This window comes from Antennarius striatus, chromosome 21 (genome assembly GCF_040054535.1).
Source record: "Antennarius striatus isolate MH-2024 chromosome 21, ASM4005453v1, whole genome shotgun sequence".
In the NCBI taxonomy this organism is placed as follows: domain Eukaryota; kingdom Metazoa; phylum Chordata; class Actinopteri; order Lophiiformes; family Antennariidae; genus Antennarius; species Antennarius striatus.
The window spans coordinates 9,325,193-9,351,627 of NC_090796.1; the positions used below are offsets into that span (position 1 = coordinate 9,325,193).

Consider the following 26,435-nt stretch of genomic DNA (forward strand, 5'->3'; position numbering starts at 1 on the left):
TTCATTCATCCAGTTCTTGATTTTATTTCTTCATTTGTTTACAATACCCATGCTAATGACTCAGAATATTTACAGGAAAAAATAACATACAGTATATGAATAATATTGAAATAATTCCATACATTTCCATCTGTAGCAACATTTATATTCAGCTAAAGAACTCATCAAAACTGATTAAGTGCACTGATTTACTACAACAATACCAAAAGCCAATAAATATCAGTAAAAAATTAACAATGCAGAAGAAATAAGTCAGTCAAATGTTGCATTACAGGGGACTGAACATTGACCTGAACCCAGTGTCAGACAGTAATGCACTACAATACATCAGAGACATGAAGGTAAACAGAGCATATGGTGCAGGTGTTGGATATAATGTATTTTTCATTTTGTTCTAGTAACAGACACACACAGAAATGTAACCGATATTTACCCATTCTGAATTTACTCTAATGTGACACTTTATAACAGACTAAAACAATCTACACAAAATAAAAGAAGGAACAATAAGATCTGTAGATTGTATCGATGCTATTAGAATGCTGCTATGAGGAAATCTGTTCCTGAATATTTATTATTAATTTCAAAATAGAATTTTTAACTCCAACCAGTGTGGCTGTTGATGCAGCGTATCATAGTCTGAATCTAGTGAAGTAGATCATACAGCCTCTAATCCTCTTGAGTTAATTCATTTCATGAGTTGCTGCCTGGCAGAGAACTAGAACATATAAATTCACTGCCGTATTTAAGTCAAATCAAACTTTGGGAATGGGACGTTTTGATGTTTTAGTTCTTCTCTCCTTCCTCTGTGTCTCTGTCGTTCTCTGACCCAGACTCCCTCTCCTCAGTGACAAAGTCTTCCTTCAACCCTGACATTGGGACCATTTTTCCATCTGAATCGATTCCCACTGCATGGATGAAGTGATCTCTGCAACAAAAACCACATTTAATCAGCATTGACATTAAATAAGGAGAAATACAGTGTGGCTACGAGACGCCGTCATTGTACATACCTGGCAAGCTTGTTGAAGAGTGTGATCAATCTCTTGGCCTCCTCCTCCTTCTCCTCCTCTGTCATGCCCTCCATGGGGTCTGGCTGTTCTGTCTCCACCCGGCCTGTCACCGGGTTGATGCGATCTTTGACCTGACGGTACTCCTCTGTGTCTGAGTCAGAGTCGCTGGAATACTGACCATCAGAACTGGAAGTCCCGGACCCCTGGCCACCCAACAAACCCCTGGTGGCCAGCAAGCCTGCTGCGTTACCATAGCCTGTGTACTTGACAAATCTACTGACTGGAAGAAGAAGATGACAGATGAAAATAAAGTACTCTATACACAAAGATCAGCATAAATGAAAACCAATTATTATTTACAGTCTGTTAAGAAACTTTTCAACTGAAAAAAAGATGACAACTAGATATCCCCGGAGCTAGTGATAACTAATGGATATAACACAAGCAAACGCTGGTCCAGGTAAATATGAGTAAGTAATCATTTTAACTGCTAAAATGAGTATAAGGTAAAATATAAATGTGGGGTTTTTTTTGTAACAAATGGGGAAATCTTTTGGGGGAAGATATTTTAGGATAATGGCTTTTTGATGTTGTTGCGTATGGCCGTGACATCATCACTCCCTATTTCTCAACTGTATTTAACATTGTCTTTCCTTTTATTAGGCTGGCATACTTGGGCTGATACACCTGCAGCAGATCCCAATCACTGCCGCCCCAATTACCATCCTACTACAAAAGCAAGCCAGCACATTGACTCAACAGACACAGACCAAGCAACAGCTCCCACAGACATGATCCTTTAAGTTTATTTTTTAACTTTCGTTCTTCTTCTCCTTTGTCCTGGAGATGACCGGGGTCCTGTTTTCGGTAGTGATGGGCAAATGAAGCCCCATGAAGCATTGAAGCTTTTCATCCCAATTGGTTCACTCTGGTTCAAGCTTCATGAGGCTTCATTTACTCTGGTACGACATCTGCTGGATGGTAAAATATCAGGTGGCATGAGTTTGAAGTGTGTGGCGTTTTGCAGAAAGCCTGTGAATAAAACTGTCAGCAAAATAAAAGAGTATGCAAAACATGTGTATGTGTGTGTGTGTGTTTATATATATATATACACTGTATACAGTATATGGGTGATCGAGCCTTCTGCTCGGCTGCTCCCAGTCTGTGGGATGCTCTCCCTGACCATCTGAGAGCGCCACAGACTGTGGATTCTTTTAAACGTAGCCTAAAGACTCACCTTTTTAAAAGGGCCTTTCCTTAGCCTTTTATATATGCCTTATTGTTGGGTTGTGTTGTCTTATTAGTTTGCTTCACCATAGGTTTTATGCTTTCTTTGTCTTTGTAGCACTTTGAGATTTTCGTAATGTAAAGTGCAATATAAATAAAATTTATTATTATTATTATTATTATTGTATACTTATAACACCCCTCCCCTACTCGGCACACGCTTCGATCCCCAGCGTCACATCACTAGTTTTCTGTTAGTCTTTAATTTGGTTTTGCTAGGTAGGGAGGGGGGCCAGCTCGGACGTCCCTATAGGAGGTGGCCTGTGTCCCCCCCCCCATTCTTTTGAGTTTGCTGGCCTCTCCAGGTCCCTTTTGATTTGGTAATGTACCCTTATTAAGTTGCCTTAAGGGCTGTTTATTATTTACAAACTTGTGTGGGAAAACGTTAATAAAAACTGTTAACTTTCATTTTCGTGGTGTCCTTCTCTTATGTTGCGGTCTCTTTTTTTTGGAGCTGTTATTATTCTTAAGTTGTTTGGAGACTGCAACAGATGTCTACAGTGAAAAAGGAAAGATTTTTTTGGAGCATGCATTTTCTTAAACCCATAGCTCAATTTTTCATAAAACAGAAGTAAATGAAACCTAAGTGCATGTCTGTTACTTCAGACATGCACTCTCACCATTTTCCTTGCAGAGGACAAAGATAAGGTCAGCGGCGCAGTGTTTGACTTCTGTGTCTAGATGAGTCATGAGACGGATGAGGCGACTCTTCAGAGTGGATCCCTCCTCTGGTCTGTGGGATACATCTCTCAGAGGAGGCAGAACCTGACAGCAGACAAATTATTATTATAGCATTTGAATATTTGAAGAAACTCTTGTTTCCAATGCAATCTAAATATTAGGAATAGCACAGGTTTTTTTGTGCATTGGGAGTATTACGTATTTCCTGATGTAACGGCGGGTTTCTCTGTGGGCCCTGCAGCTCTCTGTCAGCAGATTCAGGATTGGTGTCAGCTTCTCTTTGATTTTATCCCCCTTGAAAGAACAAAAAAAAAGTAGATTATTTCTGTGCAATAGCCTATTTGTAGAAGGAGACTCTTAATGAAATGTTTCTGCATATTGCTTTTCCCCTCACCGACTCCAGGCGTCTCTCCATGAACAGCATCAGAGTGTGGACACAGTCCATGTTGACACCATGGCACTGCTGTGAGTCTGTCTCCAGGGGCACCATCAGCAGCACGTCCAGACACTGGAGAGGCAATGCTGACAGCAGATTGACTGTGTGGCTGATTGAGACAAAAGAAAGCATGGTTGATATACAAAGTAAACACAAAATTATAAAAGGTTGTAGAAATATTAGCATAACAAATTAACTTTTTGTAATTTGTTGACAAAAATATTACAGTGAATTTCCAGTTCACCGATGGCAAATATCCATTTATGACAGCAGAGTTCATCTGACCTTAAATAGAACTTAAAGATTCAGGATGACTTCAAAAAATGTGCAAAGTGTTCTATAGAGGTAAAATAGCAACGTCAAATTCATTTGCATTATTTTTTATTATGATTATGTTGGTAGTTTCATTTATGTAACGTCATGCTCACCCCTGCAGTTCATCAGTATCATCTGGAAGCACACACTTCCTCATCAGGCAGAGACGCAGGAGCGCCACCAGGTGTCGGTAGAGAGCTGCGTCATTCTGAGGAATTGTAAAACATGCAGGTAGAGTCGAGATTATGCCTGCGGGTTTGCTTAGTACATCTGAGAGATGACACCGACGGCTTAATGCTGGATTCATCATCACTGACCTCACCGGGCTCCTGCCTGTGGGTGCTGCAGGTGATGTTGAAGAGGATTTTAAGGATTTCTATGATGCGCTGAGAGGCTTCCAGTGAGATGGGTGGCACCTCCGGGCTCAGCACACACTCATACTGGTCCTTCCACTGAACTTCCAAACAGCTCTCCAGAGCTGCATTGAGGATGGAGACACCTCCCCCCTGGAAAACCAATCAATGTAATGCATGTGAGAGCAGATGTATAGACCAGAATAGAATAGTCAGCTCTGTTGTTATTAATATTAAACTAAACCCAAGCGATGCAGCTCAGGGCACTTTGTCGTAATTGAGGTTGTGCTACCTGTTGAAGCTGAGTCCTGAGCTCTGGTCGTAGTGCAGTAATAAGGAACATCAGACGTAGCTCATAGAACTGAACACTGGATGGAGGCGAGCAGCTGATACTGGAGGACACCCGCTCAACCAGACCACTCATGAGCCTGAAAGAAACAACATCTTAGCAATCTGGAGATAATATGATTCAAACAAAAGCCAAAAGAGGGTCATGACAACCCTCTGTCAAAAGGCATCCACCTGTTGCCTTTCATTTAAATCTCTTTCCTTAAGTTTAACAGAAAGATAAGTTCTTTGATTCATCAGATTAAATGACTAACGTTTAACACCAAATGGGTCAAGAAAGACTTTTTTGGATTGCTGTACTGTATATTTTCAGTTGTCTCCTGTGAGAAAGCCCACCTGAGAGCACTGAACCTCTCCTGAGCCCAGACGCTGTTGTACACCACATTACACAACACCTTCATGGCCTCCTTTCTCTGCGCCTCCTCTCCTGCATCCAACTCTTCTTCCTCCCCTTCCATCTTGCTCTCTCTGCGGTCTCTCCTGCCTCGCTCCAGCACCCTCTGATGGATGCTGCCTCTGTGCATTTCATTGATGCTGGTCCTGTGGCTCCCCAGCCAGCTGAGGCTGTCCAGATCTCCACTGTTGGCATTGCTGATATCACTCTTGGCGTCTTCATCGAAGGTGCAGCCTTCTTCATTCTGGTCACCGACTTCCATATTGGCTTCGTCCTCATCAGTCTGACACTGCAACACTTTGGCCTCTGTGAGGGAGGCGATGATGTTGTCGTAGAAGTCAGTGTCGGGGTCGTTCGCTTCATCGCTTGCATCACATGTGGTCAGTCCCGCTAGTTTCGCCACAGTCAGGAGGGCGCTGTCTGTGATGAAGGGGCCCAGAATCTTTTTGTCTCGGGATAGGATTCTCAGGGTGCGCAGAGATACTCTCAAAAGATGACTTTTGACTTCCGTTCTTATGAACCTCAAGAGGACAACAGCCAAATTCTGAGGGAAACCAAAATACATTTAGGTCAATGCTCTTCTTCAAAGGAGGAGCCAACAGTAAACCTGGATGAACAGAAAATGAATCCGTTACTTGTCTGACGATGAGATTTCGATCCTCCTGATCGTACTCATCACTGTCCGAGTCAGAGATCGTTTGGTTCCTCACTTTATTCTTCTTGAACTGACACAGCAGGGCAAAGAATGAACTTATTTTGAACATTTCAGGTAGGTACACATGCAACTTGAACTTCTGAAATGTAGCAGCACCATACCTCTTCAAGTTTTCTTTGCTTTACAGCATTTTAGTGAGGAATAAAGAAGAAAAGAAAAATGTTAGTGTATACAGGATAGCCTTATCTCCATTTTGAGTCAGGGACTTTCCTCTTTAGAGCTATGTTGCTAAGCAGATGTATGAGGAGTTAGATTGATCTTGTTTCTATGAAATACATTATTTACTTACTAGCCTGGTTCAGAGAACAGGTTTGGTTCAGGGAATATTACATATTTGTTCATGCACGGGGATGAGAAATGGTATTTTTAAATTAAAGATAAAAATAAAGATGTAGAAAAGTCAAGATACATTGAAAATGATATTGCATCGAAATTATCCTACAAATCAAATTACTTTTAAATATAATTAGAATATATAATAATTGAAATAAAGCAATTCAATGAAAAACATGAAATCAATTTTGAAGTAAATTTTAACCAAAATAAAATGGAATTAATACTGAATAAAACTCAGTTAGCAACTACGTTTGATTGAGATGTTTGCATATACAGTACTCCACTCCACTTAGACTATAGAGTGTTGAATAGATTAACATGCAGTATGTTGTTTATTCAGATGCTCCGCCTGGACTCAATCTGCCTGAGTATGCAAGGAGAGAGGATCAAGGACAACTGATACAGCAGAATTACTAATCACACACAGACTATGGGACGTGTGTGGGGAGGGGTGGGTGAGATGGAGGTATAGGGTGAGGCAGCGGGAGAAAAGGTGTTGCTTCTGGAACACAGGTAGGACAGAGATGTGACCGAAGCAGCAACATGATCCAACTCACTTTCCTCCGGTCCCTCTCTTCGGCATCAAAGAAGAAGCACTGGGCAAACTGTTGGGAGAGATGACGATGAAGGTTAGCCATCAGTCAGACACGGGAATGTGATGATGAAGCTTCTGTGATGATGTTACCTCTTTATTAAACTCCTGTAGCTGTGTCTGAACACCGTTTTCATTCCCCTGCTTGATGCACTGGATAATCCCCTCCAGGTCCACGTCCATGCTTCCTGCACACACACGAATTGACACACACACAAACACACACAAAGCAGGAGAGGAATCATCATTAGGGCCATAACATAAAGTTACCGTTAAGACAGCAGAGACAAAGGTACGCTTCATGAAATACACACCAAAGATAAAGAAATAAGTCAATAAATGTGATATTTACAACTGAAAAGATTTCACAAAATCATTGAAAATACATTATATACATAATATAATGTTACACACAAATAAAAAATACATACTTATCCTACCATTTAATTTCCTTTATCCTTTTTTATCACTGATATATGGTTCATGAATCTGTATATTTTATATCACATAGTCATTACTGAGATCCATTAAACACAAGACTTTTAAATTTGATTTCAATACCATGTAATTCACCAAACCTACCTTGTGTAATTCACTCAATCAGTGAGGTGATATATCATAGGCGTTTCAAAATAAGCTGAAGTCTCCCAACTCAAAATCACAACTTTACTTCGGCTCTTTCTCAGGGGTCTGAGTCCACAATCCACGGAACACTCGTCTCTGTCTTTGGATATAACCCTCTCTCTCCCTCGCTCTCTCTAATCCAAGAGAGGGACAGGAGCAATGGTAAGGTTATGGATATAATCCACTAATGGACTCTAGGCTTATATCTGTGAGTGTTGACCCTGTATCCTACAGGTTTCTGTCTCCCTCTCCCTTTCCGTACTGCTTTAAAACACTCTTTCACTCAAATCTCTTAACAGGCTGGGAATCACTGAAAAAACCATAAAGATTTCTTTTTATTAAACCTCCCCGGCTCATTGCATAACACGGGAGCTGTCGATAAAAAGGCAAATGATGAGCCATCGAAGCGGGAACGTCAAGATTTTTCAGATGAAAGCACCCGGCTTAACATGTCTATCATTTCATTAATAAAAACACTTCCATCATGTAATTGAAAAGGCACAGAATTACATATTGTGCATTCAGCACTATGATGTTGTTTGTGTCTAGTCCCACAGGATGGAGCTATTTTTGTGGAGCCGTGCCTGAAGGGCTGCTAGAGGTCACCAGGGGAAAATGCTAAAAACAATTAAGAAATTAATATCATCTTACAAATGCATTGTTAAATGTAGTTAAATTAAGTACAAATACAGTAATGTGTTTTAGATGTGACATTTAATAAAGGGGCTCTGCTTTGTGAAGTCTGTTAGGGGGCCCTGATAAGGTAAGGTTTAGGAACTCCTGTTCAACTAAATTATTTGTGTCTTTCTAAATATATTTGTTTATAAAATGTGCGAATTACAGCTAAAACGTAGCAGTCCAAGCGGTCGACAAAGATATTAATCCACAGACAGGGAAAATAAACAAAACGTTTCAATTTCTCATTGCATTTTTTTTATTTTTGTTAATCTGCTGAGTTTTGGTTTGAACTTTGCTACCCTACTTTAAACTGTCATACAAAATGTACTGAAAAGATTAGATAGATAGCGGTCATGCACTTGTCGCAAAGTGTCTTGAGCACACTACATGACGTACTCTGTGGGAAGATGATATACGAGTGATTGTCACTTCCAGGCTTTCCTAACAGGATGCTCAATCTTGCTCCTGGTGGGAAGGGGAAACGCGACCGGGAGGCAGAAGTGGCTGTATGATGGCTGCAGGTTCACAACAACAGGATGCATACTATATTAGTGATAATGAAAAAAAAAAAACCCAAAGGGGTCCTGACAAAGTGCTCCAATGGATGTGAGCAAATATTCCATCAAGACAAATTGAACACTTGAAATGAAGGAAATCAACAAGTCGCAGGTGGAAGATTCATGCAGCCAGTAAAACCAGTGGAAGAAAACAACAACTGTAATTGACGTATGCAATCCAGGATTATTTGCCTTTGTCATCATGACACAGATTCGCATCATAACCAGCAGACATAATGACTGCAACACAGTGCAGGCCACTGTATGTAGAGTAGACAAAACTGTTGGCTGATACGGGTTGGTCCCCTTTGAAGGGACTCTGAATTGAACACAGGAGGAAATGTTGCATAATTTTCACAACTATCACTCTGAGTTTGACATTAAAGGTTTGATTTCCTAAACTAAAAACTAAACTAAAATGAGAGCTAACCAGAAGTTGGAACTATGAAGAAGTCACACGCAATGTTCAAAAACTTTTTTAGTATATTGTATTTGTATCAGTTAACTTGAAAAGTTCTCCTATTTAAGGGTAAATTAGCATTAAATAAATGTTACAAGCATTATATTAAATGCTCTGCATACACTTCTCATATTACCACGTGTATTTTTATAATGTACACAGCTATGAACACAACCAATATATTTAAGAAGATATGATGCTTATCAGATTTTCTAACAGTCCCCATTAAAATATATTTCATATTACTGCAACAAATTTTTTTATTGTATTGTCATCGATGAACAAACCATTGCCCAGGTTCTCTTTATTTAATTTGTGTTTTGTAAACCATATATCAAATGTGTCAGAGCTTCTGAATATTACATTTTTATATGAAGCAAATTTAGCTATAATCTATCGATTAAAGACTTTATTTATTGTTTTATGTGATTAAATGACAAATATACTTAATTAAGTCTTCATATGGATTCACACTTTGCTCTAAATTCATTAAAAGAAACATCAAATATCCCAGTACGTATTCATTTATGATCAAAGTTGATTAAGAATAAAACTGAAATTAAGGAATATTCACAACTATACCTAAGAAATGACTTCTGTTCTATTAAATGACTCATTATTTTAACCATTATCAATGGCAACTGCATTTATCTGGATTTCTAAAACTCTCAAATGTTGCAGTCAGAAGTCAGAAGCAGACATGCAGGAACAGGTTCAAGAAGATGTCTCATTTTTTTTGGCACATAACCCTTTTCACCTCGCATGTAATCCACGAACACATGAGACTGCAGGTCATGTAATCCACACAAAAACATTGTGGGAAATCCTCAAACTACCTCATCATTTGATTGCTAACCCTCCTGACTGCACGTACCCCCAGAGATGACTCAGTTCACTTCTCCATTGACATGAACAGTCCAGATGTTCAAGGAAAAGTACACAATAGACTTGAAAAGGGAAGTTGTGATTCCGAGTGAAGGAGAGGGAAGCTGGGGAAAAAAAAAAGTGTTATTAAAACTTTAAAATAAATGGACATTTTCCCAGAGAGAAAGAGAGGGAGAAAATCAACAATCCTTGGCCGTTTTGATAAACAATATTTTATATGATTATCCCTGAAGAGCTACTTATTGTTTGAAAACAGGTAGAAAATTAACAAGCTGCTTTAAAACACTGTCGGTGAGGGGGTGGGGTGTGTGTGAGTGAAGGACATTTCAGGAATAAACACGGTGACGGCAAAACTTAGTCAAGGGAAAAAGCACAGGAAAAATGGGACGATAAAGAAAAGCCTCGAGGAGAATTGAGGTTATTTTGGGCCGTGCAGGCTTCCTGCAGGTGATGGAGATGAAAGAATGATTTCTGGAACAATTGCTCAGGAGCAAGTGGAGTGAGGGAGCAGAGGAATAGGGGAGGATGTGGAAGGGGTGTTGGTGCTTATAGAGTGAACTCAGAATCAATGTAAACACTGCACGAGGTACAACGTCACCACAATTAGATTTACAATGTTGTTCTTGGATACTGTTGCTGAAGGCTGTTTATGTTAGTGTCACATCTAGTGTAAATAGTTGATAAAAGTGTCACTCTGACTGATTAATCACAAGCATGAAAGTTGGTTTTCCAAGTGTGACTACATCTCAGACACACCCCTCCACCCTGTGGCCACACTATAAAGGACCAGGAGTGGAGACTTCATGACAGACTTGAGCATCCAACACCACGAGAAGTTTCTTCATACAGTCAGAGCAGGTTTTGCGATTTTCTTAGTGGTAAGTTTCATCCTGGATTCATATTTATCCTATTTTAAGCAGGTCTTTTTTTCATAATCCTTATATTTGGACTTCTCTTCTGTGTCAGCCTTCTTTTGATGAATATTATGTCAATGGACCTTTTATAAGGAGCACGTCTGTTCTGTACAGTATGTTATCTCACCGTCTCTAATTGTTTTTCCTGCTACAGGTTAGTGCGGTATGGAGATAGCTTTTGTGCTGCTGCTGACATTTCCATTGACTGCTACCGTTCCACTCAGACCAACTCACAGGTCAGTAAAAAAATACACAGCTCCTGATAGGAGATGAATGCTGATAGTAAGAATGATGTATCACCTACTATCAAAAAATCTGTGGAAAAGAATATAAAAAATGTTCTGCTTCAAAAAAGAGCCTTGGAGTATCAAAGAAGTAAAATATGGATTATTATTTTATCCACGTGTTATTGCACACTGATAAATGAATGAGTTTTCTTTTTGATTAAAACAAGTAATAAATACCTCTCACTGATGAACCCATAGGTCAGAAGGAGACACTGTCCTCCCAGTGAACGTTGTCGAGGCTTCAGAGGTGAAAAGGTCAGAGGAGGCGCAGGAGCAGTACGCTGACGTGCTGAGGATCATCCCATATCACTCAGAACATCTGGACCTGGATGCACTGAAACACAGGTAGAGCAATCAGCATTGCAAGTGTCTGTAAATGACATGACCACAGAAGTGCTACCAGTACAAACAGGCTGAACTCACTGGTCACTACCCACTGTCTGGAGCCTGTTGATGTAGGATAAACACTGTGATAGTCATTTACAAACAGCACTTTGGACTCTAGCTGTTAATAGACCTTCAAATAAATAGTTTATGATTTATTTGGTATTTGGAGATACTTTTTCTATATTTTCGAGCCTGATCTGTATTTTTTTTCTCTCTATCTGTGCTTCATCACCAACAGCATGGCAGTGAAGCTACGTCTACGCCGCGCCCCTCAGAGAGGCTGCAAACTCGGGACTTGCCAGGTCCACAATCTGGCCAATGTTTTATACCACCTCGGCAATTCAAATGGAAAAGATGAGTCGAAAAAGGCCCACGACCCGCAGGGATACGGCAGATAGGGCCAAGTGGAATGGACTAACAAGGTGTACAATTCTCAATAGCGTCCACCACCTATTTAGAAGCAAATATATTTGTATACATCCTGACTGACTGGTACTTATCATAGATCTATAGAATGTGGATGTTTGAATGCTGCTTGAAAATGATAATTCATATTGCTTTTAAAATATACAATCCTCAATATTTAAATACATTGTACAATAAATATTTATGATATACATCTGTGAGAAGTTATATTACATCCATACCTTAAAGATTTATGCAAAATGGTCCAAACCAGGTTGAATGTTGTGTGGATCAAAAGCTTCGGTTTCTTTTAAAAGGTCCCTGTAACGATATATTAGATTAGAAACCACCTTATAATGATTAGATATTGCTGACATTGTCATTTCACCTAAATAACCTTATTTATAAATGAAACATTTTGAATTAAGCAACACAAACCAAAACAAAACCAGAAACCATATCTGTTACTGGTCGTATTGGGTTGACTAAAGTAAATGTCCCTCATGTACTGGTGGAAGTCCAGGATGGACCTGTGTGAGGTATTTTCAGGCAACCAGGATGGCAGCAAACTGCAAAATCCACAAGCTTGTGTGTGTTTGTTGCTTGTTTGCTGGAGAAGTCATCACTGACAAGGAGAATTTTCTTTCTTGTTTTTGATATCGCTAATCCAGACCGCAGAGAGGCATCGCAGCAGTGAGATTAACACACAGTATTTAAATTGGTATGTTTGGCCTGGATCACAAGTTGGGTGTGAAATATCTGTGGTTTGACTGACTCCTCCTTCATTTTGAAGGACGTCCACAAATTGACTGTCTGTTGTAAAAACCACACCCTCACCTGTTTGGTGTGTCTGCACCCACTTCTAACTCTTACGGTAAACTTCTGGACGTTGCAAATCCCATCCTTTCTGGAGTAAAGAATCTAAGCTATCTGGTGTCGAAACCTGCTCATCGAGGGGATGGACACAGAGAGATCTTGAAGTATTTCCCCCTTAATTTCTCACTGAGTCAAACAGGAAAAAGAAACATGAGAGACACGGGAGGGGAAGGCGGCGGCGGGGATAAAATTGTTAAATCTGAGAAGGACCAGGTGGGTAGGCTTTCCATTCAGTAATCCTGCTTCCTTCATACGTGATCTCATGGTGGTGCAGCGGTGATTAGTAAAGGAATACAACTCTAAAAACAAGTGGAAGTAGTGACGACAGAGGTGGCTGGCAGTTATTGTGCGTCACGGTGATGAGCGATGGACGGCTCCCCTGCCTCGGACAGCGCGCATTGAACGGCCGTGTAGTCGTGGTGTGTTCGCGGTCCGGTTCTGGAAAACGGGAGCCACTGACGGGTCGTCGCTGCTTTTGTATCCCGACTCACGAAAGTCCACTTCGAATCCGCTCACGACTGTTGACACGTCTGTGACCCAACGTGGAGCTACTTGTAAAAGTGATAGACATTATAATAGCTCCGGTGCGGATGATACACTCGACAACACGCAACTTTAATAGCTAATAAGTCTACCGACATTACTGACACTGGTTATTAAGCCTCGGTCGTACGTATTTCAATTGTACGCGTTAAAATGAACGTCTCAATTTCATAAACAAAGGACAGAACACGCCCATTTCTGGGTTAGCGTCTGTCTAGCACTAGCTAGCTGTAGCTAGTTCAACATTTAGCAGAACTTCACCACCTAGCTTTCAGCATTCTACTTAATTTCGCCGAAGCTACAACATTCGTCGTTGATAAGGTGATACCTACATCCAGAGGAAAGGTAAAATATAACTGTCGCTGCTCTCACATATTTTCGCTCCAAAGGCGCATACGAGCGTTTATAATGGCTGAATTCCACTTAAAGATGCCAGTTCCAGGTCTCTGGAGATGTGCCCCTCTATCATGTAACTATGTGTGACGCGACCATTATGTTATTGATAAAACGTGTCTTCCAGGTAGCTGAATTTGAGTCATACTAAGGTGAAGCAACGACAGACCTAGCCCTGCGTTTGATTGGTTAGCGTTTGTTGATTTGGTGATTGGGCGTGATGATTGGACTACGACTAGAGTGGAGTAACGGACAAGCTAATCAGATTCAATGTAGGGCGGGTCTTGGCGTGGCCATAGTATGAAAGTCGTATTCTCTTCCGGGTGTCAAAGAAGCGGTTTGTGACGCGTCGCTGTCTCACTGCTAGAGAGTTAGCGTTAGAATAAAGTGTGGAATTCAACATGTTTACTACATGTATGTGTGGGAACCTTGTTTTTACGTTAGTGTCCAATCACAGTCAAAAGAAAGTATAATAATATTAAACTGTTACTTTAAATTATAAATATGAATACTTGTCTCTAGTTGGCTAATTTAAATTTTTTGAAAATTTTATATACTTATTATGATCCCCGAAGGGAAATTAAGAAATTACAGGCAAATGTGGCATAAAGGTGAAATAATGTATTACTCTTCACAGACACCTTGTTTGATGTATTGTACAAAATGAATTGATTGCTATCCTCTTGATTTTACTAGTCAAAACACTATGGCTAGTACTGACATGTCTGGTAGTGGATAAAACAAAGTTTTGAATGAAAATAAGCTATTTATGGAGTTTAAATTGAAATCAAAATTCCCATGAGAGTCAGTGCTTAAGAGACTAGGTATTCATTCCAGTAGATCTACAGTTCTGTTGCGGATGTACTGTACTGTAAATTTACTGTATGTCTGCATGGAAGATATCTTCTCAGTTACCTGGCCTACGTGCCCATCACACATGCCCTCACATCCATTCTCTAAATTACACATACTGTACAAGGTTATAAACTCAAGCTGCACCACTTCAGAAGTCACAGTCAGGTGTTTGGATGCACCGTATCACCTCAGCATATCACACGGAGCTTCTGTGTGTGCTTAGGTCAATACTGCATTTCTCATTCTCAACACTTTGTGGTCTAACATAAAAGTGTGGGGTGTTAATTAATATTGTTCTTAAAAGGAATTTATTAACTGTTTGTAAATTCTTTCAGAGCTGGATCCCCAAAATCATAAAGAAGAGAGTGTGCACCACATTTGTAGAAGATTCCTTCAGGTACAGTGAAAATTTCTGTGGAGCACATTCCTTTGTGCGTATTATGGGTCTCCTCTGCCATCTGTGGTGATGCAACAATAGAGAATCATGTTCTCACTTGTGTAATCTTGTCTTGCAGTAATGGTGCACTGTGTCAGTGTGGGGGTGCTAGAGATGCCCATGCCTCTGTAGCCCTTGGCGACTACTTCAGCACAGCAATTGTCAATCACTGGGATACTGCTCAGCACTCCTCTGAATACCCAACGGATGCCTTTGGAGAGTTACAGTTTGCTGGAGCCAGCAAAAGACATAGTTATGTGAGTAACATTTCTGGTGACTTTGAATGGCTCATTAAATGCTTCATTCCTGTAGAGTTAGACCTTAGCAGTACTTAGTTTTTCCTAACCTTTAAATAACTAAATATATATATATAGAGACACAGCACACTGACAATCAAATATCATGACTGTACTGAGAAGTTCTGTTATTTTGAAGTAAATTTGACTTTGTTTTTTTAAAGTTATAGGCAGTCAACTTCTGATGTGTGTTTCAATCAAATGTCAATTCTGTATTGGGGTCTTAGTTCCTGCGACTGTCATGGGACACCCCTCCATCTATGGTCTACACCCTGATGACGGCCCACTGGGGTCTGTCTGCCCCCAACTTGGTGGTTTCTGTAGTGGGTGGAGAAGGCAGGACAAAGGTCAAAACTTGGGTGCGGGAGGTCCTCAGGCAGGGACTGGTGAAAGCTTCACAAAGCACAGGTAAACAGGTCACAGTTTACACATCAGACGACTGTATTGTGAAACTCAAACACTGCTTATAGTATCACAAGCATTTTATCTATGTTCAGCATACATTGTGTCAAAGGGAACAGAGGGTCACAATCTTTTTAATTTGGCTGGTGTACCTTTAAATTCAGGTTGTTTGTGGGTCGTCTAAAGTTTTGCAAAACATTCAAAATAGTTCAAATATAGATCTAAGAATGTATTAGAAATGTAAAATTCTATTTACAACAGTCTAAAGTATTGTTTCTTACTTGCTTCAGTTTATGTTAGTTGTTCAAAATTTTAGCATTTGATTACAGGCTCTTAAGAGACACCCATACACTAACAGAAGGATTGCAGTGATAGTGGATTGTGGTTGCAGGAGATTTTTTGTCTTTTTTTGGAGCATTTGCTGAAATCATCAGATCACAGTTATACAGTCGAAAGCAATATCAGCATGCCTGCAACTCATCGTGTGGGAAGACCAAAAACTTGTCAGTGGTTCATCTATGTGTTGTCTGCGGCTTTACTAGATCAAGATAGTTTCAATAAAATTAATGATAAAAGATTTTTCCTCTTAATTTGTCAATACTCAAACTGAAATGAGTAAGAATAAGGAAGAGGTTGAGGCAGCATCAATTTTTGTTTTGCTTCCACATGAAGTTTGACATGAATTCAAACCTTACAAAATCATACATCATCACCAAAGAATGAACATTTAAATGGAGATGATAATGTAAGAAAATGAGATAATACATACATTCTCGAAAGACAGAATCTACTCATGGTAGTTTGACCCAGAAAAATATAACTGGTCAAAAGTTAAGTGCTACTGCAGTATCTGTGTCCTTGGGGACAGACACTAATTTGGTACAACAATGGCCATTTCCTCCTCACTACTGTTGCCAAATGCAGGTGGCACACGGCGATAGTGGTCTCTCATCACCTGAGTCATTCAGTTTCATGTTCTCTCCACAGCAAAGACTGCCAGGCATGTTCAAGAACATTCATACATACACTGGAGCCTCAGTGTAAACATGCCTGAGAGGAAATGTAAGGAAGGTGTGAACATATGAGCTGCAACAACAACATAACAGCTGCAAGAAAAGTGGATCGATCATACAGACACACAGTAGGGTAGAGTAGAGAGTAGTGTAGAGTATAACTTTATTTATTCCTTAAGGAGGTTCCATCAGGGAAATTAATTTCTGTCGCACACAGCACAGTGAGTACACAAAACACAGAAAAAGCACACAGAAAGCACCAGCACATAGAAAGTAGTACAACACCAAATAGAAAGATTAATAAATAACCCATCAAAATTATAATTAAGTACAAAATGATAAATAGGCATAGAAATGTAAAAATAAACAGGCCTAGTTAAGCATGGGTATAGTGAAATGTCTATTGTGTTTGCGTTGTGTGTTTGTGTGTGTGTGTGTGTGTGTGTGTGTGTGTGTTTGCTTCTATTTCTATGATATTGTATGCACCTTTCCTTCCTTCCTTATGTTTTCTTTCTTGATTGACTTTCTAAAAAATGCATAGTTAGATTGTCAAAATGGCTTTTTTTATTGAATAAGGAAAGGTTTTTTATTTGCTGCTTATCTATTTCAACTAGGTGCATGGATCCTGACCGCAGGTTTGCGAGAAGGCGTCGGCAGGTGTGTTGGAGAAGCGGTGAGGGATCACGCCACTGCAGCCTCGTCGGTGTCCCTCAATAAAGTGGTGGCACTGGGCATCGCTCCCTGGGGCCTGGTGCACAACCGACAGCAGCTGATCAACCCTCAGGTTGTAGAGGCACTCACTCCAAATGTTGTTCATGTTATAGTCTGAAAGTCCCCGGAGCCCCCAATTGTAGCTGCGGTGTGATAATTCTGCCTCTTACAGGGCAGCTTTCCTGCTAAGTATTACGTCCAGAACACAACCCGGGACTCCTGCTGCCTGGATAACAACTACCAGGCTTTCCTGCTGGTGGATGATGGGAGTGTGGGACGCAGAGGTGGAGAAACAGGGTTCAGGGCTAAACTGGAGGATTACATATCCCATCAGCGCACAGGCATCTGGGGTAAGAGAGGGGATGATGAAGTAAAACGTTGTATACAAAATAGCAAATTAGAAAAACAGAATTCCCCTATAAACAGCTCTGTTGGTGATCTGTTTTTGATGTGTGTGTGATGAGTATGTTCCTCTGGTTTCCACTGGATAACAGCCACTGAAGGCTTGGGCAAGAATTTCAGACGTGTAAAGTCAGGCAGAGGATTGTCAAAAATGTACCCAGTAGCTTGGTCTTTTTTTTTAAGCTCCTGCATTACCAGGAAAAAAAATCAGTTTCATTGCTCTAATCTGCAGATATTGGTCATAATGTGTGCATTAAAGTGAAGTCAGCATTAATGAATAATTTACCGATGCACTATTGGGGTTTTCTAGGTAGTGGGAGCATCGATATCCCTGTCCTCTGTATGCTGGTTTCTGGAGAGGCAAACATATTGGAGGTATAGTTGTTGCTATTTATGTTAGATGAATTTGAGCAAAGTTTATATATATATATATATATATATATATATATATTTTTTTTTTTTTTTTTTAAATTATATCACTTTTCTTGTGTTCCCTAAAAGAACCATGTCTCTTATTTTCTTATTTTGCCTAATTCCCATCAGAGAATGGATCTTTCTCTGAAAAACTCCATGCCCTGGCTGGTGCTAGCTGGATCAGGAGGCCTGGCTGACTTCTTGAGTGACGTCTTGGAGAATCTGTCCTCGGCTCCAGTCGTCCAGTCCAGTGAGGTGGACGGTGAGGCTGGCCCCAGTGTGGATCTGAAAGACAGAGTGGCCGAGCGGTTTAAGAAGTACTTTCCTTCTGAAGCCGAGTCAGACAAACTCATTGAACGGGTAACTCCTGTGGACACACACGTATGATTGTGTTCTATTTGTGTAACAAGAAGCAGCTGCACACTCAGTAGCTGCTTAGTTGAATCTGTGTGATGCTCATATTTATGCTTTTCCCCAACCATAACTATTAAGACTTCCTTAAATTTCAGCCCCACTGCAGGCAAAGCATGAAGGATGGTTATATTATCAGTATGTTGTTCTTGTCATACAACAGTTTATGTATTAAATTATTCATTCTGGCTCTTCTAAGCCAGTGGACATCTTGCTATTTCTCAAACTACATCAGTTGGATCTTGCTTCCTGAAAGTCTTGCTGTACTTAAGTTGTTCTGGTTGCTCATTTGGGGTGTCAGTTTCAGTTTTCACATGATGTAATCAGGCATGGCTGTACCGGGATAGGAGTTCAGCCCTGGGAGACAGTTTGTTAAATCCCAGACCACACGCAGCATGTTCTCATGTGCACTCCGAATGACAGGCACTCAGACAAAGCCGGACAGCTGGTAAAAACTTTATGGATTTTTTTTTGACACTCCACCGGCAGCCCAGTGGGATTTGTCCCGGTATGCCAGATGGTCAGTACACCACTGTGATACAGGCTATTTTTGTAACACAAGACAGTAAAAAAAAAGATTAGCTTTATTATGTCAAACCAGTTACAATTTTTTTCAATACTGTGATTAGTCCACAGCTATGCTCCTTAAATCCCTCGAGAGCATCTGTTGTCAGATTTCCTTGAATACAGCAGAAATGTGACTTTATGTTAAATTCAATCTAAAACTAAACTTCAAATACAACCTCCTGTTGTCTGCAGCGAGTGAGTGAGTTTGATTTTTAAGACTTAACATCAGCAACAACTCAAAAGTGTGTGGCTACTGACTTTGCACTTATCAATATCCTAATGTTTATCTAATCATTAGTTTAATCAGCACCAGTGATTTAACTTGAATTGTTTGGCGATGGCAGTGAATGGATACACTCCTAATCTTTTCTATTTTTTTAGTCAATCATTACTTTTGGTTCTTTGCTCGAAATGCTGGATAGCTTATTCACTCAGACTAGGGAGTTTGTTCTCTCAATGACATCATGGATGTGAAAATAACTTTTGCTACCAAATCTGTAGGGCAGCTTTTTAATGCTTTCGTCTCTGCATCATCACATTTTGTCCACATATATTCAGATTTCCTGTTTTTCTTCCGTGTCTCTAGGCGCTTAGCATCTACCACAACCGAGACTTTATTACGATCTACCACGGCGAGCAGGAGGGTCCAAATGATTTTGATACTGTCCTGCTTAAAGCGTTGGTGGGAGGTACATGTAACAAAAACAAAAACATAATACTGTATTATAATTGCAGAGATTTCAGCATTTCATATTTATTGTGATGTTCTTCACTTCAGCTAGTAAGCACCGTGCTTCAGTTGATGCCAGCCCTCACAATGAAGAGCTGAAGCTGGCAGTCACATGGAACAGGGTGGACATCGCCAAGAGTGAACTCTTCAATGGAGACATCCACTGGAGGGTAAGGGGATAACATCAAATGAAAACTTCTTTACAGTAGATCCATGTTTTTATCACCTGTCAAATAACTGATGGCATTCAACTTGTTGAATAGTATGAAGACTTGGAGGACTCCATGACTGATGCCCTGGTCAACGACAAGCCTCAATTTGTGCGTCTTTTCACTGAGAATGGCCTCAACATCCTGGACTACCTGACTTACGGCCGTCTGGAAACCCTCTACCGCTCTGTGCCTGAGGGAACCTTGCTTTTCCAGCTACTTCAGCGCCGGTTAGTGGAGCGGCTTGGAACTGCAGCAGCAATGCCCACATCAACAAGTGTGTCAGAATCCCCTTCAAAAGTGGGAGCAGAGAATGTGCAGAGTGGTCCAGTGGCGGAAATCAGCCTTTTTGAGGTTCGTTTTTCTTATGATAGAAAGACACCAGCCCAGGCGTTACATGCACTAATGCACACTTGTGGGTTTTTTTGTTTGTTTGTTACACCTCCTCTGTTTTCCCTCAGGTTTCAGGGGTCCTGGAGCTGTTGATGGGTGATGTCTGCCAGCCATTTTACTATAATGCTTTGGGTCTCGAACAGATTACATCCAAGAGGAGAGCTCTGAGGGTATTCCTAACTATTTATTCTAACTATGCAGAGGCATGGTGCTTTAATGAGTGACTGGTATTAGAGAACTACCTCACTGTCGTCTGACTCCCTTTTCCGCTGCTGGTTTTCATCTATCCTAGCGTGCCAGTAAGCTGTTGCGTGGAGACTGCTTGTATCGAGAGAAGCGCTGTCTCTTTCCTTGGGCCTCACTTTTTGTCTGGGCCATCCTCCAGAACCGCAGTGAGATGGCCACTTTCTTCTGGGAGATGGTAATTATCAGAAAGCGCAAACAAATGGTTTCGATCAGATCCAGAACCATGTCTGCACCAGATCACCAGCGATGGAAAACACTGTTTTAGTGACTGAGTTTGTATGTCCTGCTTTCCCTTCCTGTCTTTTACAGTCAGGGGAGACAGTGCTGAGCGCTCTGAGCGGCTGCAAAATGCTGAGGGAACTGTCTAAGCTGGAGGGTGAGACAGAGACCAAACTGTCCATGAAAGAATTGGCTCAGAGGTTTGAGAACTTGGCACATGGTGAGACCATTAAATTGTCTTCCACAAATACTCAATGTAACTATAAGTACATTTTCAGAAAAGGTGATCCTATATTAGATTTCACTTTGTAATTGTATGAATCATTTGTCTGTTTGCGTTTTGTGAAGTAGTAATAAGAAAACATTTACTGTAATGGGATTAAAATTTTGTTTTGTACATGAAATTAACCCAAACTGTCTGCTCTTGTAATCTCATCAGATGTCTTCAGCTCTTGCTATCGGAGTGATGAGAGTCGCTCTTTTACCCTGCTGATTAGGAAATCTCCAGTTTGGGGCGGCACCACCTGCTTGCAAATGGGAATGGGCGCTGATGCACGACTATTCTTCAGCCATGATGGGGTACAGGTCTGTGACTCCATGTGACTGATTTATGGAAGGCAGGAATGGTATCCACATTTATACATTATTTTCAACTGTATCTTCAGCTTGCATACACAACATTTCAGGGGTTTGTTGTTGTTGTTTTAAAAAAAACATAAATTAAATCCAATATCTTTTTATTTTGAAATACATGGTGTGTCAGAAGTTGAGTTTCGTTGTTGACCTTGATTTCTTGTAAATTTTTTAAATTTGTGTTGTTATCATAACTGCAAACAACAGCATTTGGGCAAAATACATTAATAATGGTACAGTATGTCACAGAAAATAAAGTTTACCTTCAATCTCTGAAAATAATCTAATTATCGTTCCTTCCAGTCTCTGTTGTCTCAGATCTGGTGGGGTGACATGAAGAGAAACACGGAGGTGTGGAAGCTCATTCTGACCTTCTTCTGCCCCTTGCTCTGTTACACCAACCTCATATCTTTCAGGTGGAAAACAAATCATTATTTTCATATTTTCTTTTTCATCAGCATTTATCTGACTCCATGTTTGATTTGGCAAAAGTTTTACGCCGGATGCCCTTCCTGACGCAACCCTCCGATTGTATATATTGATGCTTTACAAACATATTCCACCTCACAGGAAACAGGAGGATCAGCAGCTGGAGGAGGAGGGCAAGCCCAATGAGGATGGACCGGGCAGGGACAACGACAGCCTTTATGGCACCACCATCTTCTCTTTCTCAGACATCAAGCACATGTGAGCCTCTTAGCTGTTTGTTGACTGAGTGTTTTTTTGCGTGTTGTTTCATACACATAATATTGTTGTTGTCATAGTGAAGCCGATGCACAAGGTTCACATAGCCCCCGATCAGCAACCATCAAAGGTGAGTCCTGTTAACGTCACATGGAAGAAAATGTAACAACAACAAGAAGAAAACTGCTTGCAGAATCAATATTCAATCCATGTTCAATCTCAATGATCAATTACAGGCATACCCCAACCTCGCAGACCACCAAAGCGGCCGTTCATTGTGTCAAGATGGCGTCAGTTCTGGTTCGCACCCGTCACTTCATTTTTGGGCAACGTCCTGATGTACTTCCTGTTTCTCCTACTGTTCGCCTATGTGCTGTTGGTGGACTTTAAGCCGCCGCCACCCTCCGGTCCAGCCATCACTGAGTATGTGCTGTACTTCTGGGTTTTCACTATTGTGTGTGAGGAGATCCGAGAGGTGAGGGCACTGAGATTATTGTTAACAATGTATTTTTTAAATTACATGGCTTTGTTTTGATTCATGTGGATGTTTTCTTCTCATAGACATTCTTCTTGGGAACAATGACGTGGCGCCAGAGGCTCAGAGTATACATTCAGGATGTGTGGAACAAGTGTGACATCACTGCCATCACACTGTTCGTCATAGGACTAATCTGCAGGTACTGAAAACAGTTACGGGAAATCAACAGTGCTTATTAATTCTGGATTATACCATAATCTTCAACAGTTTACTTGTAGAAATTGTGTAAATCCATCAATCCACTGCACTCTCTTCCATGGCATAACTCAAAAACCATTTAGCATTTTATTGAAACTTCCTACACAAATATAGAATTGGTGTCTTTTGCTGTTAAGGAACGTTTGTGGTAGTGTTTTGTATTTGATTACTTTCCAGAGGAGATTAATATTAATATAATGTACAGGTATGTGCTGACAAATATTTCTGTACACAGCAACGTCATGTGTAAGTTGTAGACATGACTTTCAATGTTTAGGAACTTTTATTATTTATATTTTATTTGTTTCCATGGTTACAAGTTTGCCTTATGTGAGTGGGATTTGCCTCCAAAGGTGTTTAATATTTGTTTCCAATACTTTATGTTGACATTTTCCAAGTACTGGAGAGGCACATTCTGATAAAACTATGGGGATTTCAATTTTTTTTTTCTGATATCGTTTTTTTTTTTAAATTTCCTATGTTCATCACACATTTTGTTTCCCTCCAAGTGCATTTTTATAATTTTCCACTAGGTTGTGCTGTCAGGTTGAGCTGAAGGATTTGCTTCCTTCTCTGTTATAGGATGTTCAAGTGGTCATATGAATTTGGCCGGGACGTCCTTTGTGTGGACTACATGGTCTTCACTCTCCGTCTCATTCACATCTTTGCCATTCACAAACAGCTGGGACCAAAAATCATCATTGTTGGCAAGATGGTGAGAAAAACGTGTATAATCTGGCATCAAGTCACTGCTGTTAAACCACAATGTTTGTGTAGTAATGGGAAGACAATCATTGTCTACTTCAGGTGAAGGATGTCTTTTTCTTCCTCTTCTTCTTGGGGGTGTGGCTGATGGCTTATGGAGTAGCCAATCAGGCTTTGCTTTATTCGTACGACCCTCGCCCGGATCGGATCTTTCGTCGGGTTTTCTACAGGCCATACTTGCACATCTTTGGACAGATCCCTGTGGAAGAGATGGATGGTACTTCATGCACATTGAGAAAATACCATATACACTTTTTGAGCTGTACTGGATGTTTAAATTCAATACGCTAATTAAAACACAATATAAAAAAAATTCTATGATAAAATCAAAAGTGAAGACGTTATTTTTATCTTTGTGTTCACCCCAGTGGGGAAGAGTTGGGACATGCCCTGCACAAACAATGTGACACTGATTGACGAAGGCGAGGAGCCGTGCAGAGTTACGTACAGTAACTGGCTGGTTGTGATTCTGCTGGTTGTTTATCTGCTGGTCACCAATATTCTGCTTATCAACCTGCTCATTGCCATGTTTAGGTAAAGAATCTTCCATCAGTCAGTAATAATATACAGTCCGACTACATTCTTGTGCTGAAAAGGATTTCTTTGTCCCTCCAGCCATACATTCTCTCAGGTGCAGACTAACAGCGATATTTACTGGAAATTCCAGCGCTACAACTTGATTGTCCAGTACCACTCCCGTCCCTCCTTGGCACCTCCTTTCATCATCCTATCACACATCAATCTTTTTATCAAGAGAAATATTCGTAAAGTGCCCTCAGTCAAGATCCACCACTTTGGTCAGTAGTACAGAGATCATGTGCCAGTCAGTGAAATAAACTGATTACTGTACATAGTCCAAGAGAGATACACTACTGTATGTATAAAACGTAAATGTTACCAAATGTACTTTTGTAAATGTTTAGCTACATTTTTTTCCAGAATTTATTACTTTTCTTTCGTTTTAGAGATCTTTATGTATGGAGTTTGTTGTGTTAGTGTTAGTTAATTAGTTACATGGTAAGTGCTCATGTAAAAAGTGCGGGATCATTATTTATATCATCTTTGGTTTCATCTCAGTCATCTTGGTTCCTTTATGGTCCACTGATTTATTCATTTATATTCATTAAATGACATTAATGTTAAATTAAATCTTATTGTAGTGCTCCAGTTAAAAGGGAAAGCAGCTAACAGGCTTATGACGTGGGAAACCATTCAGAAGGAGGACTTCCTGACTGCACAGTCCAAGATCCAGAAAAACCGAGACTCAGAGAGACTTAAGCGGATGTCTGTCAAGTAAGTACACATTTTTGCACCAAACATATTTTTAGTGCTTTTGTAATTTCATACTGAGGGGAATGGCTTCTTTTCTTTAGAGTGGACAGTATGCTTAAGCATCTCACTGAAAGCAGAGACTTTGATCACAGGCTGAGGGCTCTGGAGAATGAGGTAAAAGAAAAGTGTTTAGTTTTGAGGAAAGTGCGATTTAAAATAAGAAATGAAGATTATTAAGATTTATTATTTATTAATCATTATTAATTAAAGTTTTCTTTGTACTTTTACTGCAAAAGAAAGGAGGGGGGGAGGGTTTCCTCTTCATAAGAAAATTATTTCCCTGTGTGAATATAGATCACAGTTTCGGAGAATATAATTAGAAGATGATCTGTATTCACAAAAATCATGAAAATCTGGTTCTTCCTCTCAGATGGAGTATTGCTCAAATGCTCTGAGCTGGATTGTGGACACTTTGGCGCAAGGCAGCACATTCAAACCTTCTCGACCTCCGCCTACACTGAGAGGTACGTACATTTCAGAGCCAAGAAACAACGTCACAAGCTGTGCTCTCTATTCTCAAAGCTAGTTTGTTGAGCTTTTTGTTGCAGTCATGAACAAAATGATTTACGATCTTGTTTTCCTTTTCTACGCAGATGCTTTCCCTTCTTCCAGTTCTACCTGATTCAGGTGCCGTGATGCCTTCACTTGCTCAGTATTTGTGTAAGATAAGACAGAAGTGCATTTCATTTGGCTGTTCCCATTCCACCTACCTATCATAATATTTCTTATTTTCATCATTGGATTCAGTTAGCAAGTATTGTCAGTAGTTTTGTTCTACAAAGGGGAGGCTTTTCCATCATCTCGACGTGTTACAGTTTTTAGTCGGTGTAAATGCTTTCAGTCTACAGTCAACTTTAGACAAATTCCAAATGTATTTATGATGAGGCAGGATATTTTTACTTAACAGAGCTATTAAGTCTTTATTATTGTAAACTGATTGCTGAAGTTTCGTTTTTTTAAAATAGATTTTTACTCTTAGATAGAAACATATGTTTACATAGCTTGCATTCAGTCTGTGTTCTTATACTGTTTGTTTTCAGTTTCTGGGGAATTTAAAAACATTAAATGTTAAATATTGTATATTATCCTGTTTAATAAATTATGTAGAATCTTGTGTTATTTATTACTTATTACTGTTAAGCATAAAGGACATTTTTGGAATTACACACATTCAATCCCTTAATGCTGAACCTTTGACCAAAGGCATCTTCGTGTCAGATTTCACTTTTTGTTCAATAATGTTCCAGTCAGCTTTCTTTGAAAGTAAATGTTCAGCTATAACAGTCTGGGGCACGATGTGAGGCTACAATATGGAAGGCCTTTCTATGACATTCAAATGACAAAAGGAAATGTGGAGGCAAAGAAGGAAGATTAAGTTATAAAACAAGATAAATATGTGCAATTATTTTTCAAAGGTTGACAATCCCATTCAGGGAAATCCTGATCAAATAGAATGTGAGCCTTTAAGACCCATTAGTGTCACATTAGTGACTCACTTGTGA

The 26,435-nt window shown here is 40.0% G+C and overlaps 2 protein-coding genes across 9 annotated transcripts; one reads left to right on the forward strand and one right to left on the reverse strand.

The window, feature by feature from the left end:
- On the reverse strand, positions 1-13,615 carry si:dkey-94f20.4 (synembryn-A). Of its 6 annotated transcripts, none has more exons than XM_068305992.1 (16): positions 13,419-13,615; positions 11,910-11,988; positions 11,053-11,209; positions 6,564-6,658; positions 6,436-6,483; positions 5,644-5,661; positions 5,463-5,552; positions 4,770-5,371; positions 4,378-4,513; positions 4,050-4,238; positions 3,846-3,940; positions 3,376-3,526; positions 3,180-3,275; positions 2,921-3,065; positions 1,014-1,293; positions 1-928 (listed from the first exon to the last, which is right to left on the reverse strand). In XM_068305992.1, the coding sequence occupies exons 3-16, from the start codon at positions 11,069-11,071 to the stop codon at positions 787-789; spliced, it is 2,106 nt and encodes a 701-aa protein (XP_068162093.1). In that variant the 5' UTR covers positions 11,072-11,209; positions 11,910-11,988; positions 13,419-13,615; the 3' UTR covers positions 1-786. The 6 variants fall into 6 exon arrangements, with proteins under 6 accessions (XP_068162093.1, XP_068162094.1, XP_068162091.1 ...); XM_068305993.1 differs by having other exon boundaries at positions 13,459-13,606; XM_068305990.1 differs by lacking the exon at positions 13,419-13,615 and adding an exon at positions 12,505-12,656.
- Positions 12,626-26,047, forward strand: LOC137588742 (transient receptor potential cation channel subfamily M member 4-like). Of its 3 annotated transcripts, XM_068305989.1 has the most exons (28): positions 12,626-12,756; positions 14,670-14,731; positions 14,850-15,027; positions 15,294-15,474; positions 17,096-17,265; positions 17,365-17,542; positions 17,905-17,969; positions 18,138-18,368; positions 19,573-19,675; positions 19,765-19,886; positions 19,980-20,279; positions 20,387-20,488; positions 20,611-20,739; positions 20,874-21,003; positions 21,223-21,368; positions 21,720-21,832; positions 21,987-22,103; positions 22,181-22,230; positions 22,337-22,575; positions 22,662-22,777; positions 23,419-23,551; positions 23,644-23,818; positions 23,970-24,135; positions 24,217-24,398; positions 24,762-24,894; positions 24,975-25,047; positions 25,304-25,397; positions 25,527-26,047. In XM_068305989.1, the coding sequence occupies exons 1-28, from the start codon at positions 12,694-12,696 to the stop codon at positions 25,553-25,555; spliced, it is 3,780 nt and encodes a 1,259-aa protein (XP_068162090.1). In that variant the 5' UTR covers positions 12,626-12,693; the 3' UTR covers positions 25,556-26,047. The 3 variants fall into 3 exon arrangements, 1 of the variants encoding a protein (XP_068162090.1); XR_011034093.1 differs by lacking the exons at positions 24,975-25,047; positions 25,304-25,397; positions 25,527-26,047 and having other exon boundaries at positions 24,217-24,475; XR_011034094.1 differs by lacking the exons at positions 24,762-24,894; positions 24,975-25,047; positions 25,304-25,397; positions 25,527-26,047 and having other exon boundaries at positions 23,705-23,818; positions 24,217-24,355.
- Positions 26,048-26,435: the final 388 nt, after the last annotated feature.